Source organism: Camelina sativa, chromosome 10, assembly GCF_030686135.1.
Source record: "Camelina sativa cultivar CO46 ecotype springtype chromosome 10, ASM3068613v1".
NCBI lineage: Eukaryota > Viridiplantae > Streptophyta > Magnoliopsida > Brassicales > Brassicaceae > Camelina > Camelina sativa.
This window is the reverse complement of record NC_141889.1, coordinates 13,677,509-13,695,809: the sequence shown is the minus strand read 5'-3', so window position 1 is coordinate 13,695,809 and position 18,301 is coordinate 13,677,509. Positions and strand designations below refer to the sequence as shown.

At 35.4% G+C, this 18,301-nt stretch overlaps 5 protein-coding genes across 6 annotated transcripts; 3 read left to right on the top strand and 2 right to left on the bottom strand.

Moving 5' to 3' along the window:
* Positions 1–561: 561 nt before the first annotated feature.
* Positions 562–2,045, bottom strand: LOC104718975 (CBL-interacting serine/threonine-protein kinase 4). The gene has a single exon (XM_010436805.3). The coding sequence runs from the start codon at positions 1,941–1,943 to the stop codon at positions 681–683; it is 1,263 nt and encodes a 420-aa protein (XP_010435107.2). The 5' UTR covers positions 1,944–2,045; the 3' UTR covers positions 562–680.
* Positions 2,046–8,350: 6,305 nt separating this feature from the next.
* On the top strand, positions 8,351–10,291 carry LOC104718974 (uncharacterized). The gene has a single exon (XM_010436804.3). It carries the CDS (start codon positions 8,351–8,353, stop codon positions 9,917–9,919), a length of 1,569 nt encoding a protein of 522 aa, XP_010435106.1. The 3' UTR covers positions 9,920–10,291.
* A 326-nt stretch (positions 10,292–10,617) lies between these two features.
* LOC104718973 (transcription termination factor MTERF5, chloroplastic) lies at positions 10,618–12,919 on the top strand. 2 transcript variants are annotated; one of them, XM_010436801.3, is made up of 5 exons: positions 10,618–10,809; positions 11,021–11,155; positions 11,246–11,295; positions 11,397–11,615; positions 11,731–12,919. In XM_010436801.3, the coding sequence occupies exons 2-5, from the start codon at positions 11,085–11,087 to the stop codon at positions 12,870–12,872; spliced, it is 1,482 nt and encodes a 493-aa protein (XP_010435103.1). In that variant the 5' UTR covers positions 10,618–10,809; positions 11,021–11,084; the 3' UTR covers positions 12,873–12,919. The 2 variants fall into 2 exon arrangements, with proteins under 2 accessions (XP_010435103.1, XP_010435104.1); XM_010436802.3 differs by having other exon boundaries at positions 10,639–10,809; positions 11,073–11,155.
* A 12-nt stretch (positions 12,920–12,931) lies between these two features.
* On the bottom strand, positions 12,932–15,749 carry LOC104718972 (putative disease resistance protein At4g14610). Its single transcript, XM_010436800.2, has one exon. It carries the CDS (start codon positions 15,747–15,749, stop codon positions 13,095–13,097), a length of 2,655 nt encoding a protein of 884 aa, XP_010435102.1. The 3' UTR covers positions 12,932–13,094.
* Positions 15,750–15,938: 189 nt separating this feature from the next.
* On the top strand, positions 15,939–17,378 carry LOC104718970 (uncharacterized). The gene is made up of 2 exons (XM_019230979.2): positions 15,939–16,171; positions 17,050–17,378. The coding sequence occupies exons 1-2, from the start codon at positions 16,043–16,045 to the stop codon at positions 17,149–17,151; spliced, it is 231 nt and encodes a 76-aa protein (XP_019086524.1). The 5' UTR covers positions 15,939–16,042; the 3' UTR covers positions 17,152–17,378.
* The last annotated feature ends 923 nt before the right edge of the window (positions 17,379–18,301 follow it).

Sequence of the window (18,301 nt, the reverse complement as noted above, 5' to 3'; positions counted from 1 at the left end):
TAAGGGGTTAGTTGGCTACCAAAATGGATTTAAAAACACTTTTGATTTAAAACCGTTTAAATTCACAAATGACCGTTTTAAAATTTGATATTAAACGAACAAATGTTTACGTGGGAAAACTAATCGAGCTCTCTTAATAAATTTTAACCAATTTACGAGGGAAAAAAATATATGTTTAAAATTTTATCTTATATAATATAATTTTACGCGGGAATCCCAATCAAACTCTCATACTAATATTTTTAACCATTTTACATGAAAAAATTATATGTCTCAAGTTTGATATTATATATACATTTTTACGCTGGAACCCCAATCAAATTCTAATATTTTCACTATTTAAGGTGAGAAAATTATATTCTCTCTATCTCTAATAGATTGATGTTCTATGATATATTTTGGTCTCAAAATATTGATATTGTATATTAATATAAACAATTTTATACGGGAAACCAATCAAGTTGTCATTATATCTTCGACTATTTTACGTTTGTGTCTTTGGCATCAAAGGTAAGAAAGAAGAGTGATACTCAAACTCAAGTGACATAAACAAAAAGTGAATCCACGAATCTTCATAATATTATATATATAACTTAACCATGAAAGCAAAGCTAAAGCCATCTTTGAGATTCTGATATTTCTACACAGCTAAAAGATAACCAACTCTAGCTAAGATGACGTCAGTTGTGCCATGAGTGCACAATCTCCTCAAGCTCTACAATTAGCTCCAACCAATGAGACTCCTCCTCCTCCTCTTCACCTTCAGCCACCTTCACCTCCGCAATAACCAACCCCTCCGCCAGCTCCACCACCTCAACCACCACGGCCGTCCTTCCTTTTCCCAATCCAACCACCTTAGCCTCGTCCTTCTTCTCCACTCTAAACCCTAACTTTTCCCCTATCATCTCTGCCTTCTCCACCACTCCTTCCGCTGACACTTTCGCCGTAAACCTCTTCTCCTTCCTCTTCCTCCTCTCGAACAAACCCGAAAGATCCAATCCCGATGATAACGAGATCAAATCAAAGGCTGTAACAGCATCACTCGACTTCGCCTCTTTCTCAAGAAACCGATCCAACTCAATCACGTTAGACTGAACCTCAAGAGACTTTTGAAACCAAGCCGTTCCAGTCACAGCTTCGATACTCATCCTCGTCTCCGGATTCGGATCAAGCAACTTATAGATGATAGACCGAGCCGGTTTAGAGATCCAGCTCGGGAACCGGTACTCTCTTTTATGAATCTTCCGGTACATCGCGACAATGTTGGAATCGTCAAAAGGCACATAACCTGCAAGAAGAACAAAGAGAAACACACCACAAGACCACGCATCAGCTTTAGCACCGTCGTAACCTCTCTGGGCAATCACTTCCGGCGCTGTGTAAGCCGGCGTGCCACAAGCTGTGTGAAGCAACCCGTTACAGCTACGGTGCTCCGGCAAAGCGGACAAACCGAAGTCGCAGACCTTGAGGTTCCCGTTCTTGTCCAAGAGGAGATTCTGCGGCTTCACGTCGCGATGAGCGATCCCGTCGCGGTGGCAGAAGCTAAGCGCGGAGGCGAGCTGCTGGAAGTAGCGACGCGCCGCCGATTCGTTGAGCCGACCGAATCGGACGAGTTTGGTGAAGAGCTCGCCTCCGGCGGCGTATTCCACGACGAGGTAGATCTTGGATTTAGTGGCCATGACCTCGTGGATTTTGAGGACGTTCGGGTGGTTTTGGAGACGACGCATCGCTTCGATCTCTCGGATGATCCTCGGCTCCATAGCGGCGTCGATGGTTCTTTTCTTGTCGATGATTTTGATAGCTACGAGTTCGCCGGTGGAGATCGAACGAGCTACATGGACTTTAGCGAAGCTTCCGCTACCAAGTCGACGACCGAGTTCGTATTTGCCGAGAAGAACGGTCCCTGATGGTTTCTCCGATGATTTTGAGGATGGAGAATCCATCGTTTATGGTGGTTGTTGCGGCGGAGATGCGCCGGAGATATTTCTTTTAAAAAGAAATTGAGAGGCTTCAAGGGACGGTTAAAGAGTGGTGTGGTGGAGACTGTTGTTTTTTCTTTTTATAGGGAAAGCAACAAATCACTTTTGATTCTTTTTTTAATTTCCGAAACTGCCCTTTCTTTTTTTTTTTTCGTTTTGTTCTCAATTGTGTATATTTTTGATTAAGTAATCTGAAATTGATTTTGATGGGAAATGTATTAGCGACGTAAAAACGTAAATAAATGGAGTTTTTTTTTGGTTTCCTTTTATAATAGCATTAATAATTATACTGTTTTTTTGGAGTTTTTTTATGACAGCTGTAATGGGTGAGGTATTAGTTTCAATTTTATGGTATTATTCTAAGAATTTTTTTCTATATTTGAATTCAGAAAGTTTTAAATTTTTATTTGAGCTAATAATTATAGATATATTTTCTTTCTGTTTTTTTTGTTATTTATGTACATAAAATGTATATGGCAAAAACAAAAAGTTATCTATATATTGCCATTTATATATCTAATTCAAATTTTGGTGAAAATACACATAAGGATGAGCTAATATTTTTTATCTTTGATTAAACAGAGCTGTTGGTGTTGGGTTTCGTCGACTTGAAGCCCATAAAACTCTGGGTCGGGAGAGTGATATTAGGGCAGGACCGGGTCCATGAAAGAGCGCCGATTAGGTGGAAGGCGAGGTCAAGTTTGTGAGAAAATCTCGGGATACGGGAAGCAAGTTGAGGCGAGATCGTTGGAGGAAATCAAAGGAACGGAAGAGATAATGTTTAGTTTAAATACTTCTATGTAAATCATGAAAGGGATAACTTGTAATCTCGAAATAACATTAATTAGTGAATACAAATCCAATTTGTCGTTTTTTTGAAGTTCATATTGATTTCTACCGAAAACCTATCCTAGATCTTACCTAATCAAGTTACCATATTAAATTGTTGTTTTCTCTGTCAACAACACTCAAAAAATAATTTTCTTGTCTACAAAAACAAGTTAAACTCCTCAATGGTACCAATAATTATAATTCTTCTAACATGTATCTGCATCTGAATTGAATACAGACATATATACTGTGAGAAAAACAACAACGAAAAAAGAATATGGAAATGTTAGAGATGTGTTTGTTTGCTGTAAATATGGAATTGGCAAGATTACCTTTTGCTGTGTATACTATAATTAATTATAGTAATATACTCTCTTTTTCGCTTACATTATTGTTTCCTGTATATTATATATATCATGTTGTTGCCTACAATGAACTATAAATACTATTTTTTTTTTTGGTAATGACTATAAATACTAGTGTTATATCAGTAGTTCGTTGATATATAATTTTTTGCTAATCCGCACGTGAAGAAATGTTTTCATAAAACTGTGAAGTTATTATATAGTCTGATGTAAGATGTAAAATTGTTATCATCAAAATCCCGTTTTACAAGTCTTTTAAAGTGTAACAGCTAATTAACTCTGAGAATTCGAAGACTAAACAAAAAAAAATTAGTTATGATTATCGAAATCAAACTAGTATTAGCGCAATAAAATAATTTTTGCAATACAGCCGGTAAAATAGATTTAGGATTTTAAGATCGCAAGGCTTTTTCAGTTTGGACTCAAGATATATATTGGTAGTAAATAGTTTATAAAATAAATTAAAATCACAAAAAGATAGACCATAGCTTTTTTGTGCTTAATAGTATTGTTTATTGGTCTATACGTGAAAATTAATTGTTAAATCTGAAACCAATATTCAAAGTCGATAAATGTTTTTTCGGTTGTAATACACTTATCATTAAAAAGCAAATATATATATTCAGACCCCGATTAGTGAAGGCTTTCAAGATTTTAAAAGCATTTAAAAGTTGTAAAATCATTTTTTTTGTCAATCATATTTTTATGACTTTATTATCTTTTAAAGTTTTAAAAGCCATTTTTATTTTTTCTTTCTTTATTTCTTTTCTTTTTTAAAACCTAAAAAATAACGCGGTAAAATTAACATCTAAATGAGATATTAGAGCATAACGAGATATTTCTTTTCTTTTTTTAAAATCATTTTTTCTCTATCAGTTATATTTAAAAGCTCTCCAAAATATATATATACTCACAATTTATTGATCTTCCAAATTTATACTCACAATTTATCGATCTTCTATTCTTCTTACAAATTGTTCATATCGAGTTTGGATAATTACAACTAGATATGAAGGTATATAAGCTAGTTATATAAATAAACGTTTGGAAGACTTTCAAAATTTGTTGGATTCCTCAATTTTTCAAGAAAACTGCAAATGAATTTGCAAAAAGTTTGATTTCGATTTGGAAAAGCATGATTCTCATATAGTCATCTCTACCTAGCTAGCTGTATTTCTTCCCATCTTTATCAGATTCTTGTAACTTTGTTATTCATTAATAAACGTTATTTAGATACCAACAAAAAAAACGAAGAAGTAACTTGCCTTATCACATACGTTAACGTTATAAACCAAGCTGTATTTTCTTAAGAATACATTGTAGAATATAAGTGAATAAATATTATAAGCATTATTCCCAAGAATAATAATTCAAAATATACGAGCAAAATATCTCGTTGCCACTATTAATCATGCGTTATAGAGAAAAATAATATCAACGGTCCGCATCGGTGGGACCTAAAACTCCTCAAGATATTCTCTAAGTACATGCAGTTCGCAGTCAAGATTTTTCTACCTGATAGGTTAAAAAACACTTCATAGATTTTGTCTTAACCACTCAAATGATAAATATAATATAAATCTTATTTGTACAAAGGGTATTCAAGTCACATATAGATTCCAAAGGTCAAATTGAAACTGATCATTTGGTAAAGGCTCTCCCCGCTCCTTCCTCGTGTGAGCAGCCTCAAAGGCTCACACCAACTCACCAACATGAGAGAAACTGTTTCAAGACAAAAACAACACCTACCGTCAAGATTGTTTGATACTTGTCGACAGTCAGTCAGATCAAAGGCTCTCACTACGCCATGTCATCGAATTTTATGGTGGATTCAAGACTCAATGTAACGGGAAATTAAAGTAGGCAACGAAGAAGGCATGCAAATTGACGTTTTAATTATTCTTTTATTTTTTCAGTGACTTTTTTGGATTTTTTTTCTTCCACTAAAGACTTGGCATATTCGTCCTTACTACAACGCACTTATATAACTCCGTATTTAAAGAACTATTTCAACACGGAAAAAAGTTTTCTTATATTATTTTCAGTATACGGAATCTTATCATGATGTAGTCAAAAATATCTCAGAAATTGTATTATATTGAAGGCCTTTTTCCAAAAAAAAAAATGTATTATACTGATAGTGGAAATAGTAATTAATATTGTTTGATTCATATAAATATGCTTTTATAGGTGAGGGTGAGTCACGTTGATTTTCATTTTGTGATTTTATAATGTAAATGGATGCACAAGATTCAGCCTCGGTAAATAGTATCAAAACCAATATTTGTAACGACAAGCTATAAGGAGTTATGTGGAATACTTTGTCACTGATGAATGTTAAATTTATTAGGCAAAATTGCGAAAAGGTATAAATACAAACTTTGGATAAAAATGAAAATACTGTAGAAAGGGTTAGGAGCTGTTAATTTAGTCTCCGAGCCTAAAATCATTGAAGTCTTAAAGAAGGTTTTCAAGTGAAGGTGTGTCTTGTTAGTGCAAAGAGCTTAATAACTACTAGCATTCCAAAATAGAATTTTAACTAGGTAATATAAGAATTATTTACTTTTACATCAAAAAATATTTGTTCAATAAAATTAAACATGTATCTAGTAATATTTTGATTTGGTCAAAATTTAGTAATTTATTTTAGTGTCGGCGTTATATAACCATTTAAATATTTAACTCTAATGTATGTTATAGAATATTGACCAAAACAAAACTTTATAAAATTTGATATAATGAATTTGGCGGAAGCACATGATTACTTGAAAGATAAAGAACCATTTTAATTAAAAACTTTGTTTCCTTTCAATGCATTTGTGGTTGTATGGTGTGTGTTGTTGTTGTTGTCCTATCTCAAATCATGTAGGTGGAGAAGGTGAAACGTAAGGCGCCAATGAAATGGTACGTTTAAATTATACGTTATAACATCTGATTTGTCAATAAGATAATCAAATCGATAATAAATTTGGTGATTATAATTTCATAAGACAAGTTAGGCGAGGCTGTTCATGGACATTTGGACATCTGGAGATGGCCACCCGAAAGTTGGGTTTTTCATTTAATTGGTGGGAAGCAATACAATCATATGCAGTTCAATTAGAATTGTCTATATGTTTTTATATGTAATATAGGATGTCACAGACACAATGATTTCTTTATATACTAAAGAAAATTAGTTTCATCATATGTCTTAATAATAGAATATTATGAGACTTGACTATACATTAATTAATTTAAGATTTCAGAGAAACAATTATTCCTTCACATATATAATAAAATTAATATCATTATAATCGTATGTCTTAGCAGTATACTGATGAGACTTGACTATGAATTTTTATATGTATTTCGCCTATTTAAAACCAGTCACATATAAATACAGATTAATTCAATTACGAATATTAGGATTATGTTTATTTTTTTTCAATTATAAAGAATATAAAACTTATGGAAACAAATATAAATATAGTATGCCAGTATTTTATAAATTATATAACTCATAAATATTGTCAATGTCTTGCTTTGATTTAAAAGTTGGAGTGGCACATTATTCGTTTTCTCTAAATATAGGCAAACAAATGAATTGAAATCGATGGTTGGACTTAGATTCTCTTATTTAATTCTGAAAGCTACATGGCCGTGGGAATGTTGCCTTCACAGTGATGTATGCTCCATCATTATTAAGAGTCACAATTTAGTTAGTATTTAATATTTTGTCGATACTAACATCTAAATGAGATATTAGAGCATACATAACCATCGGTCATTCTATGAATATGGGTTCTGAAATAATATTTTAATATAATAATATCATTTAATTTAAATTTTGGTTGTATCTAAAAGTTAGCCAATATTATGACATTTAGCAAAAAAAAAAAGGTGTGAGCGTGTCTCTATAAGTCTCTGTCCAGACCTTGTCTCTCTCTTAAAATTAGTTTCATCACCTTTTTATTATTTTTATGTTTTTTATTAGTTTGACACCCATCCAGGATGATCGATGAAAATGTTCTTACAATATAATTAACTTGTCTCTCCGAGCCCTTTGGTTTATTGGTCTATTGGTCTGATATTAATATTAAGCGTCGTAAATTCTAAACTCATATATTATTATTTTTGTTAAACAATTAAAAATTCGTCATCATCGCAATGATTTTGAGTATGGGTTTATTAGCATCACAGGTTCACGACCAATTATTTTCTTTTTCAATTTGTTGTGTCAAATCGTAAGGTTGATGTTTGTTTCTTTGTGCTTGTTTTAACTAGAATGAATAAACAATAGATAAATTAAACATCATCTGTATTTATGTATTTACATAAAGATGTTATATGCGTTTATTTATGGTCTAAATCGTAATACATATATTGAAAAAATGTTATTAAAAATCAGGAGAAGTTTAAAGAATGAATTTAAAAGAATAAGTTTTCTTCGTGTTGCATCCTTCCCTTTTTTGTTTGTCAAAAAAAAAGAAGAAGAAAAATTATTAGGAATGGAAGATTCAATGTAACGGATAAATTTCGAGTATTTTTAAAAAATAAAATAAATGAAACTAGAGTAGTTTTAATTTTAATATTCGAAATGGTTAGTAAAGAAATTATAAACTACTTCAAAAAAATGTGAATTCGAAATAAGTTAATTTAATTAAATTATTTAATTACAATAACAAAACGACAAAGATCTGTGTCGTTTAGAAGCTATAATAAGCACAGACAAAAGTCAAAATTAAAATCAAACCAAAAATTAAAAACCAAACCCTCAAGATTTTGTTTTCCCCCAAATCTCACAAAACAAAACAACGATGATGATCTCTTCTCTCACGACTCTCCTTTAGAGTCGACTCTTAATCCAATGGAAGATTCAATGTAACTGATGAATTTCAAATATTTCTGAAAAATAAAATAAATGAAATTAGAGTAGTTTTAATTTTAATATTGAAAATGTTTAGTAAAGAAATTATAAACTACTTCAAAAAGATGTGAATTTGGAATGGGTTAATTTAATTAAATTACTTAATTACAGTAACAAAACGACAAAAGTCTGTGTCGTTTAGAATCTATAATAAGCGGAGACAAAAGTCAAAATCAGAATCAAACCAAAAATTTAAGAGTCAAAATTAAAAACCAAACCCTAAAGATTTTGTTTTCCCCCAAATCTCACAAAACAAAACAACGAACATGGTCTCTTCTCTCTCGTCTCTCCGTTTAGAATCGACTCTCAATCCAATGGAGAACAGAAACCGCATTGTTGCATCGAAACTGATTCGAGTCTCTCTACACGAAGTCGAGAACCAACTCGAACTATCACTACGTCAAGCCTTCGAGTCTCTCGAGCCGAAACTACGTCCACCGTTCTCCTTAGATATCCCAGACCCACAAGAGTATCTTGACCTCAATAAAGCCATCGTCTATGGAGTTTTATGCGAACCCGATTCATGTAAAACCCACATCAAGCACTTACACGCTCTCGTCACTGATGGGTATGCGCTTTTCACTAGTTTGCTTGTTGGAATCGTTGTTGAATTGTACGTTAAGCTTGTTGATTCCGTTAAGGTTCAGCTGGTTTGGGTAACGAAGGAGATGATTGATGTTTCGAGTGTAGGGATTGAGGATTTGATTGTGTTATTGCTAAGAAGAATCGGAACTGGGGATTATGGTGATGAGAATGTTTGGCTTTGTTCTGAATTAGTGGGTTTGTTTCTTGAGAAATGGGATTGTTTGCTTGATGATTTGCCCTTGGTGTTGACTAGTGCTCTGTATAGTTTTCTTCGTTTGTTAGCTGATCATTGTAGGGTTTTAGGCGTTGTGAAACTTGATTATGTGAAGAGGTTGGAGATTAGATTCTGTGTCAAAATGTTTAGAGAGCAGGTTCATTTGTGTTTGAAGATTGGTAGGGATCTTGTCCGGTTGTTGCAAGATCTGTCTCATGTCTCTGAGTTCAGGGAGATATGGAATGATTTGGTCACAAACAAATGCTCTGAGATTTACCAGTTGAAGACTTCGAGTAGATACTTCTTTCTTCGGATCGCTCCTGAGATGGAAACGCAGTTAAGGTTTTTGCTTGGATATGTGAAACTGGGAAGCCATAAGCGGCATCAGATATGGTTCTTGAAGAAGTTTCTTTTGGGTCCTGAGAAAGAAACGCTTTTGATCGACATAGTGCGGTTCATTTGCTGTGTTATTCACCCGACAAACGAAATCATCAGATCAGAGATCATGCCAAGATGGGCTATCATAGGTTGGCTTTTGGAACTGTGTAGGCAAAACCATCACATCGAGCGGAGTGTTAATCTGGCTTTGTTTTACGACTGGCTCTTTTTCGACGAAAGAATTGATAATATTATGAATGTTGAACCTGCTGCTCTATTGATGGTATGGTCGATACCGCAGTATCCACACATCACTCACTCGTTACTTGAGTTCTTACTTCATCTTGTGGAAACTTATGATATAACCCGTCGGGATATGATTGTTAGAGGTTTGACATCAGCATTCAGAGAGATTGAGCGAAAAGGAGTTATTCGATCGCTGGATATATTCCTAACAAATCCTGCACTTGCGCCAGATTTGAAGAAGAAGCTAGCAAATCTGTTGTCATGTCATCCTGTGAATCTCCATCAACTTAGTGTTCCTTCTAAGCAAACATTTATGTCTTCAGAAGCTAATTTAAAGGAATGCAGCACCAAAATCGTTGATACCCCTCATCAGGGGTTGGACAATTTGGTTGAAAATGTAGCAAAACACTAGATCCCAGGTTTAACAATTTTCAAAAGAGTTTATTAGACCTTCGTGGTGAACATAACACTTTGTCTATGTTGCAAATCTTGCATCAAACTGCAGCCGCAATGGACTCTCACTACTTATGATCAAGACAGTGAGTCAGTACTTGAGGAGACAAACAATTGAACACCTTAAAGAGAACAAGAACACATGAACGGAGGTAGAAGAAGAAGAAGATGGTGAGACGCTAAGTTTATAAGCATGAAGTTGATCCTATCTCTCTAACGCCAGAACCGAATCTACAAGATCATGGAGAGCTCCACAAAGATGTTTATCTGTTTTAACAATTGTTCTAAAAACTCTTGGCTGATATCAGTGTTTAAAGCTGTTTTAACATAACACGTGGTTCTTTCCGCAGTTCTCTAGACCTCTACATGTGGTCCAAGATGTTCAAAAGATGAGAGACTCATGGTATTCATAAAAACAAAAACTTGATGAATGAATGTTCAGATCAACCGGCCAAGAACGGAATCTAGCAATCCACCATCTCAAGTTTAAAAGGTCATCAAGAGATTGTACAAACCGGAGGTTCACAACTAAAGTAAAAAATATAGAATTGAACACAGCTTTTAGTTTTGTTTTGACAGTCGTAAACAATATCTTTAGTCGATAAACCAATCAAAATCCTAGTATATGATGTTGACTTATGTAGGCCCAATGGGCCTTGCAAAAGTTACGAAATCTCCACGACCAATTGGAAGTTATTACCCTCGTCGTCTCCTCCAATCATGTCGTCGTTTCAAAATCCCAGTTTCTCACTGAAGAAGCAAGAAGCTCTTGCTGGGGGGAGTTCAAGTTGATTACTCCTCAATCGATTGTAATTTCCTCGGGAAACTCCATCCACAATTCGCAACGAGGTCAGTCGTTAATTTGATTTCGATTCCTCTCTCTGCCACAATTATGTTTCCCTTCCTCTGCTAATTTTAATTTTACCATTATCTGCTTCGCATCAAATCCCTAGGCTTTAAGAATTTGCAATTTAGTACTGTTTCGTAACTTTAAATTTTGTTGATTCTTGATTCCTATGCGTTAATTTGATTCAATTGATTCACCTTCCATGCTCAACAGGTGTATTGAAAAGTTTGTGTTTTTAATTCTTTGGTTTTACCAACTCCATTAGCAAGGAACAAGAATGCAAAGTCTTAGTCAACTTGGACCTTCGGAGATTTTCCTAGTAGCTCGAAGAGATCAACCCAGTACGAGGTTAGTTATTTCTGTGTTTTCTTCTACTTAATCTGGCTCGATACATCTGTACTGCAGTAACATTTCTGATTGATTCTACAAATTTTACAGAGCACAGCTTTGGTTTACGGGAAGACTCTCTTTTCGACAAGTAACAAATGGTGAGTGAATCAAAATGATGATACATTGAAGGAAGTGAATATATCTTCCTTTTACGAGTTTTTATACAACCGGGTTTCATAATGATGGTTGTTTTCTTTAGGGGTTCGTTTAAAGAATAGAGTAGAGTTTAGTCCAAGACCTGTGCCTCCAAATCTGATTGCAGCAGAGAAAGAAGAAGCTAAAGCTGTTTTAACTCTATTCTTCAAGAAGCAAGGTCTTAGCAACAGTCTCTCCTCTCGGTTAATCAACAAGTCTGATCAATTCATTGACCATTTAGTCTCCAGGCTTCACTCTGTTCATAAAGCCAGATACCTCGTAGGTTCGATCTTTCTTCTTTTTAAAACATTTTTTACTATGTAATGATAAAGAAATGAATAGAGCTTGACCTTGAACTTTAAAAGTTTGATTTATTTGATTGTTTTTAATTGTAACAGGAAGAGAGCTAACTACTCTTGAGATCCGAGACTCTCTTGAACCTTACCTAGAACAACTTCATGAAGAACACGGTAATCTTCTCTCTGACCTTGTTGTGAGCTACCCAGATCCACCAGCTGAACCTAGACCTCTTGCCTCATCTCCAGTTCCGGTCTTACAACCTCGTGGTGACCCAGATTCTGCTGCAGACAGTCGGAAAATCAGAGCCGTGTCTCGTGTCAGTGAACTTGATCAAGAAGGTGCATTACGTCCTCAGACTCTTTACCTTCTTGACCTCGGTTTAAACCTAGAGGAGATCAAAACGATCACTCGCAAGTTCGCTGCTTTTCCTTATTACAGCCTCGATGGAAAAATCAAACCTGTCGTTGAGTTCCTTCTAGACCTTGGAATCCCTAAATCAGATATCCCCACAATCCTATGCAAACGCCCACAGATATGCGGAATCAGCCTAACCGATAACCTCAAACCGACAATGGTCTTTCTCGAGACACTTGGCATTGATAAGACTCGATGGGCAAAGATTATTTCCCGTTTCCCAGCAATCCTCACTTACAGCCGCCAGAAACTTACTTCAACTGTCGACTTCTTAACGCAAGCTGGTCTCACAGAAGAACAGATTGGGAAGATCCTAACACGATGTCCTAACATCATGAGTTACAGTGTAGAAGACAAGCTCCGTCCAACTATGGAGTACTTTAGATCGCTTAACGTGGATGTTGCGGTTCTCCTTCATCGATGTCCTCAAACGTTTGGATTAAGCATAGAGTCGAATTTGAAGCCAGTAACAGAGTTCTTCCTTGAAAACGGTTATAGTTTAGATGAGATAGGGATCATGATCTCAAGATATGGAGCTTTGTACACTTTCAGCTTGAAAGAGAATCTGATGCCGAAATGGGATTACTTTCAGACAATGGATTATCAAAACTCAGAGCTCGTGAAGTTCCCGCAGTTTTTTGGGTACAGTTTACGAGAGAGGATCAAGCCGAGATATGAGCTGGTGAAGAGAAGTGGAGTGAGACTGCTGTTGAACCAGGTTTTGTCGCTGTCGGGAGTAGAGTTCGAGAAACTCGTTAAGAAGAAGATGATGAAACTTGTGTCTGTTAACAACATTGCTGAACAAAGTAGTGGTGATTTGTTGTGAATTTTCTAGTTTGGAGTAATTAATTTTGCAGGAGCATATTTGCTGAAGTTCCATGTGAGTTGAGAAACAAATATAGGCAATGCCCCGATCTTAATCTTGCCAATTTGGATGTAAGCAATTTATGTGTGCAATCGTGGTCATATAAGTAAAAGCGGATGAACACTTTGAAACATAACAAAGATAAAAGGGAGGTTGAAGAAAGAGAAGTTCATGACTTATCAGTTACCACGGTCTGGAGGTAGCCAAGAAACGGAGTTTAGTGGCGTTGTCTTCCCATTCAACACCTTCCAACCATTTGGTTTCTCCGTATTTTACAACAAGTTCTACTCCCGCATTTCCACTTTCGGAATCCAATGGAAGCTTTTTCAGTTTTGGACAATGTTCTTGTACGACGAGGTCACTCAGACGTGGAAAAGACAGAGGTGACCAGTAGATGCTCTTTAGCTTTGGTAAATCAGACAAGCTAAGACATTCTAGTTTTTGAAAAGGAATGATGATACTTCCATTCTCATCTGTAACACCTGCAGCTTTTTCTTCACTTATTATATCTTCAAGTTGTTCTGCGAAACGAACGTCAAGATAAGTAAGGTTTGGAGCAAACAATAGCCATGTCAAATCCTTTAGACCATCGCATTGTCCTATAACGACTTTGTAGAGGCTAGAAAAATATGATGATGCTCTTCTCTCGATCTTTATCTCCTTCATTCCACACTTCCATATGCCAATGCGACGTACATTATCCATGGTTGGAAAAGTCAAGATTTGAAATGGTTCTTCCTCAACCTCTATAAGCTCTACATATAGAATAGATTTCGCCAATCTCTGAGAGCATAACAAATGTTCCAAAACCAAACTTGAGAAGATATCAATGGTTAGAACTTCTATATGTTGTAAGAGTTGTAGCTCCTTCGCTGAGTTCACATCAAGAGCCTTTTTGGATTTTTGTAGTCTCAGTGTCCTCAAACTCAACAACTTAGACACTCCGGAAATACTCTCCAATCTCTTCATGGACTCCAAATTAAGATGTACTAGCTTTTTCAACTCTTGTAAACCAACAGGCAACCGCTCGATGTTTGTATATGACAAGTCAAGATATCGCAAGGAGACCAACTCTGATATTTGCTTTGGTAATCCAACGAGACTACTACTCCATGATAAATCCAAGACGACAAGGTTAGGCATAAATCGAAAGAATTCTCCGGAAATATTTACCAATTCGTGGTTTTTTTGGAGGAGGAGAGTTGTAAGTTGAGGACATGTAGGACAACCCAATATCTTTTCAAGCTCATTTTTCATCAGTGACATCCTTCTCACAGCTCTCCAGTTCTTCACTTCGGGTACTGCATGTAATCCAACACCGGCTCGCACAATGCATTGATCTTTGTGCTTTCCAAGATCAGATGATATCCATAAAGCCATCTCACGGACCACATCATGCATTTTCACTTCCACTTTCTTCCACCCTTCCTCCAACAATAAACATGTGCGGACAAGAGTACCGATGATCTCATAGCCTTCGTTTACCGCTCTCTCTTTACCGTCTTTGGCATCTATAAATCCTTCACATATCCAATAGTCTATTAGCTCCTCTTTTTTTATCTCATAATCTTCAGGAAATAAAGAGCAATATAGGAAACATGATTTGACATGCTCCCTGTTTAAATTATCATAGCTATACTTCAAAATGGGAAGAATCTCATCTTCCATGCATGAAAACTCTATGGCTGATGAAGTTAAAACATCAATCGCGTGACGCCATTCTTGAACTGTGCTTTTGCATGCCATAGTCTCTCCGATGACATTAAGTGCCAATGGTAGACCACGACATTTTTCAGCGACTTTTTTTGCGAGTTCAGGAATGTCTGGATGGCATTTCAAAGTGTTTTCTCCTACTTTCTTTTGAAACAAGTCCCAGGCTTCTTCAGGTTCCAAACAACTAACTTTCACCGGGTCATAAACTCCCATACGCCCACACACATCTAGAGAACGAGTGGTAAATGCTATTATGCTTCCATTTTCTCTGCTTGGATATGGTACTCCAACCGATTCGAAGTTCACTTTCTCCCATATATCATCCAACAATAAAACAAATTTCTGTCTCCTAAGGACATTGTGTATGTCTACGGCTCTCTTGTGTTGGGTTTTCTTGTCCCACTCCCCACCCACAAGACCAAGTCTTTTTGCAATATCATCTTGAATCCTAGAAATCTCTGGAGTTTTAGACACGACAACCCAAATCACGATATCAAATCCACCATCTTCTTGAGAAAACTTATTGTTGATTTGAGTGAGAAGCGTAGTTTTCCCAACTCCACCCATACCATACAAACCCATAATCTTGAATCCATCTTTCATCAGAGAAGTCCATACCCTTTCAAGCATTGTATTTTGACCAACAACTGTGGATTGTATAGACATCTCCTCAACTGGAGCTACTAGAACAACCTCGGTCACCACATCAAATCCTCCTTGAGAAGAGAGACTCTCAACTTCCTTCAACAGCAAGCTAACCATTTTCCCATAACGATAGCTCATTTTCAAACTTTTGGAGCAAACCCCACAAAAACACAGCCTCTGTATCTCGACCTCTTGAGTACTAAACAGATCATTGAATCGGTTATCGATAGCCGCGACATTAGTAAGCCATACCTGAACTTGAGAAAGCCTTTGACGACGCCCTGTAAACTCTTCTCTATGGACTCTTCTTTTCACATCATATTGCTCTGTCTTGAGCATTTCCATGGCTTTATGTAGTGCTGCAAGATTCTCGGGAAGGCTGTGAATATAACAACTACTACTCTTTCTAACGCATAACCATTGAGTGAACTGATCCACAATCCGATCACATGACACCGAGACCGAGATACAACCTCCCATCGCGAGAAAGAAGATTTGGATTCAAGTCCTCACGCACCGATCTTGAAAAGTCAATTTCCCACGACCACGACTTTTTAGTTATTCGTAATATTGTACAATATTAATGGGCTCATATTTAGTATAAAGCCCAAATGATTTCACAAGCCCAAATTGGCTTATTGTGCCGTTTATCATCAATCCCCCAATTTCACTCGATCGATAGATAAACCCTAAAAGCATCGATCTTGATCTCTGGGAATTGTTGTTCCAAATTGATCTCTCTCTCTCTCTCTCTCACACTATCGGGAAAGAAAATGTCATCTGTAGGAACATCGAAAGGGGTTCTGGAGATTGTAAAGTTCGGTGTCTACGTCGCAGTTCCGATCGTCCTTATGTATACATTCGCCAACAACAGCACCAATATCAAGAAATTCATGGGCAATGTAATCATCATCTCACTCTCGCTCTCGTTTTCTAATTCGCGAAATGATCATCATTGACTTCGTGGTGCTTGTGTTCTCTAATTTGGCAATAGTTTTTTTTTTTGATATAGTAAAATTGGTAACTCTTAACGCATTTGTTAAGAAACTCACAGGGCTTGAAAATAGAGTTAAGTTACTACTACTAGAGGATCTCAGAAACATGTTTCATTTGCAGAGTTGTTATCATCGTGTCGGTGATTCTGAATAAAAAAAACATTTTTGTAACTGAAGCTGTTTTTAAAACCTAGGTGATGAGAGGGCTTTCAGTTACGGATTTTGATGCTTGGTTATAAAATCAACCTTGTTAAATTGTTGTAGGAACATAGATTGATGCGTTAGCTGAATAATTAGGAATCCTGTCTCTCAACTTGGTAAACGCCATTGTTGCTTAAATCACTGTAACACCTGAGAGATATGGTTTAATCCCCTTGAATTGTCAATGATTCTTCGTCCTAGTTTTCATTTGCTTCATTCGAAGTTTCGATGGTAGTTACAGAGGTTTCCAGGTCTGACACATACAGCTAACAGTCTGCAACGTTTCATTTTCCCCAATTTGGCTAGTTTGTGAGTATCACCTGCAAGGTTTTGCTGTATAGTTAGGAAATGATAATTCTGCTATGAGTATTTGTTGTATTTGACTGTTATGAATCACTGATTGGATCTTTAAAGCATTCAGATCTGATTTGTTCCCCCTTTAATGTTCAATGGTTCTACATCATAAAGTCCTTTGACTTCATTCAGAATTTGTATAAGAAGTCGGTTTCTTTCCGGGTCTTACCAAAGCACAGTGCAATTGAGGCATTCCCTAATCTTTCAAATTTTGGCTATTTGTTGTGCAGCGTTCATATGTTGTCTATCCTGAAGAGGCACCTCGACCTCCTCCACCCGAGGAGCTAAGAGAGATGGCACGAGAGCTCGCCCGTAAGAAGAATATCTCTTGAGAGTTGTGATGAGACGGGAAGGACTAAACAGAAGAGTACGATGTTATCTGTTATAGTAAAATTGCTCAGCGTAGCAAACTGATATATAATAAGGTAATCTTTGGTTGTTGATTCCTCCTGTATAAGAAAAGCAATAATGAAGAAGAGGTGGCATTTGTTTTGTTCAAGAACCTTGGTTATATATATTGTGCATTCTACACATCAAAGGAGAAATATTTTCTAATAAATTTACTGAATCAGAGATTCATAACCACAGTCTAATTAGTGTTTTGCTTTTGGGTTATTATTATTAGACACATGTAGGACAGTTGGAGCGTAGAAGAACTTTGAAAAAAATAAGTATGTTAAATGAAACATTGATGGGCCATATTTTGGGCCTCGAAAGTTCAAAAGATGAAATTTAAAATGTTTGTTTATTGATAAAGCTTTTACATTTTGAAAATGTTATTTCGTGGAAATTTTGAATTTCTATAATGAACTTTATAATTTACTAGACAAGGGCGTGTACGGTGTACAGATTTTAAAATTGTTGAAGCAAATAAATCTTAAATCCTAAACAAATTTTTTAAAATAGAAACAAAAATATTTCATGAAGTAAATATTTTAATAATTTTAATTAGAGGAAAAAATCATATTTGTATTATAACAATTATTACAATAATCTAAAGCTAATTTATACCCGACCAAAACTTTTGCCAAATACTCATCATTACAAATATTATTATTATCAAATTTCAAGAACATTTCACAACTTCTTACAAAATATTTTACGTACAAAGAATTCATCAAAACAACATATAATTAAAAACCATATACAATTTTACTGTATGTTTTACCATTAAAAATATGCTCGTACACCCAAAATTATTTTATTGTTAAAGTATGCTCTTTATCACCACCTAAAATGTCTTTTAAATAAATCAAACAAATTTTATGTTGCTTTACTTTCATTTTGGTATAATTATAGTTCTTATAATTACTAAAATTGTTCTGTGAGATAATTTTTTTAACCATAAATTTTTTTACTCCAAAGATATTTTGGATGAACAACTGGTGAAAATTAACTACTCAGGTACAATGATTTTATGACCAATCCAATAAAAGTTTTTAATTGAGAAATTGAAAAAAAAGTTAATATAACATAATAAAA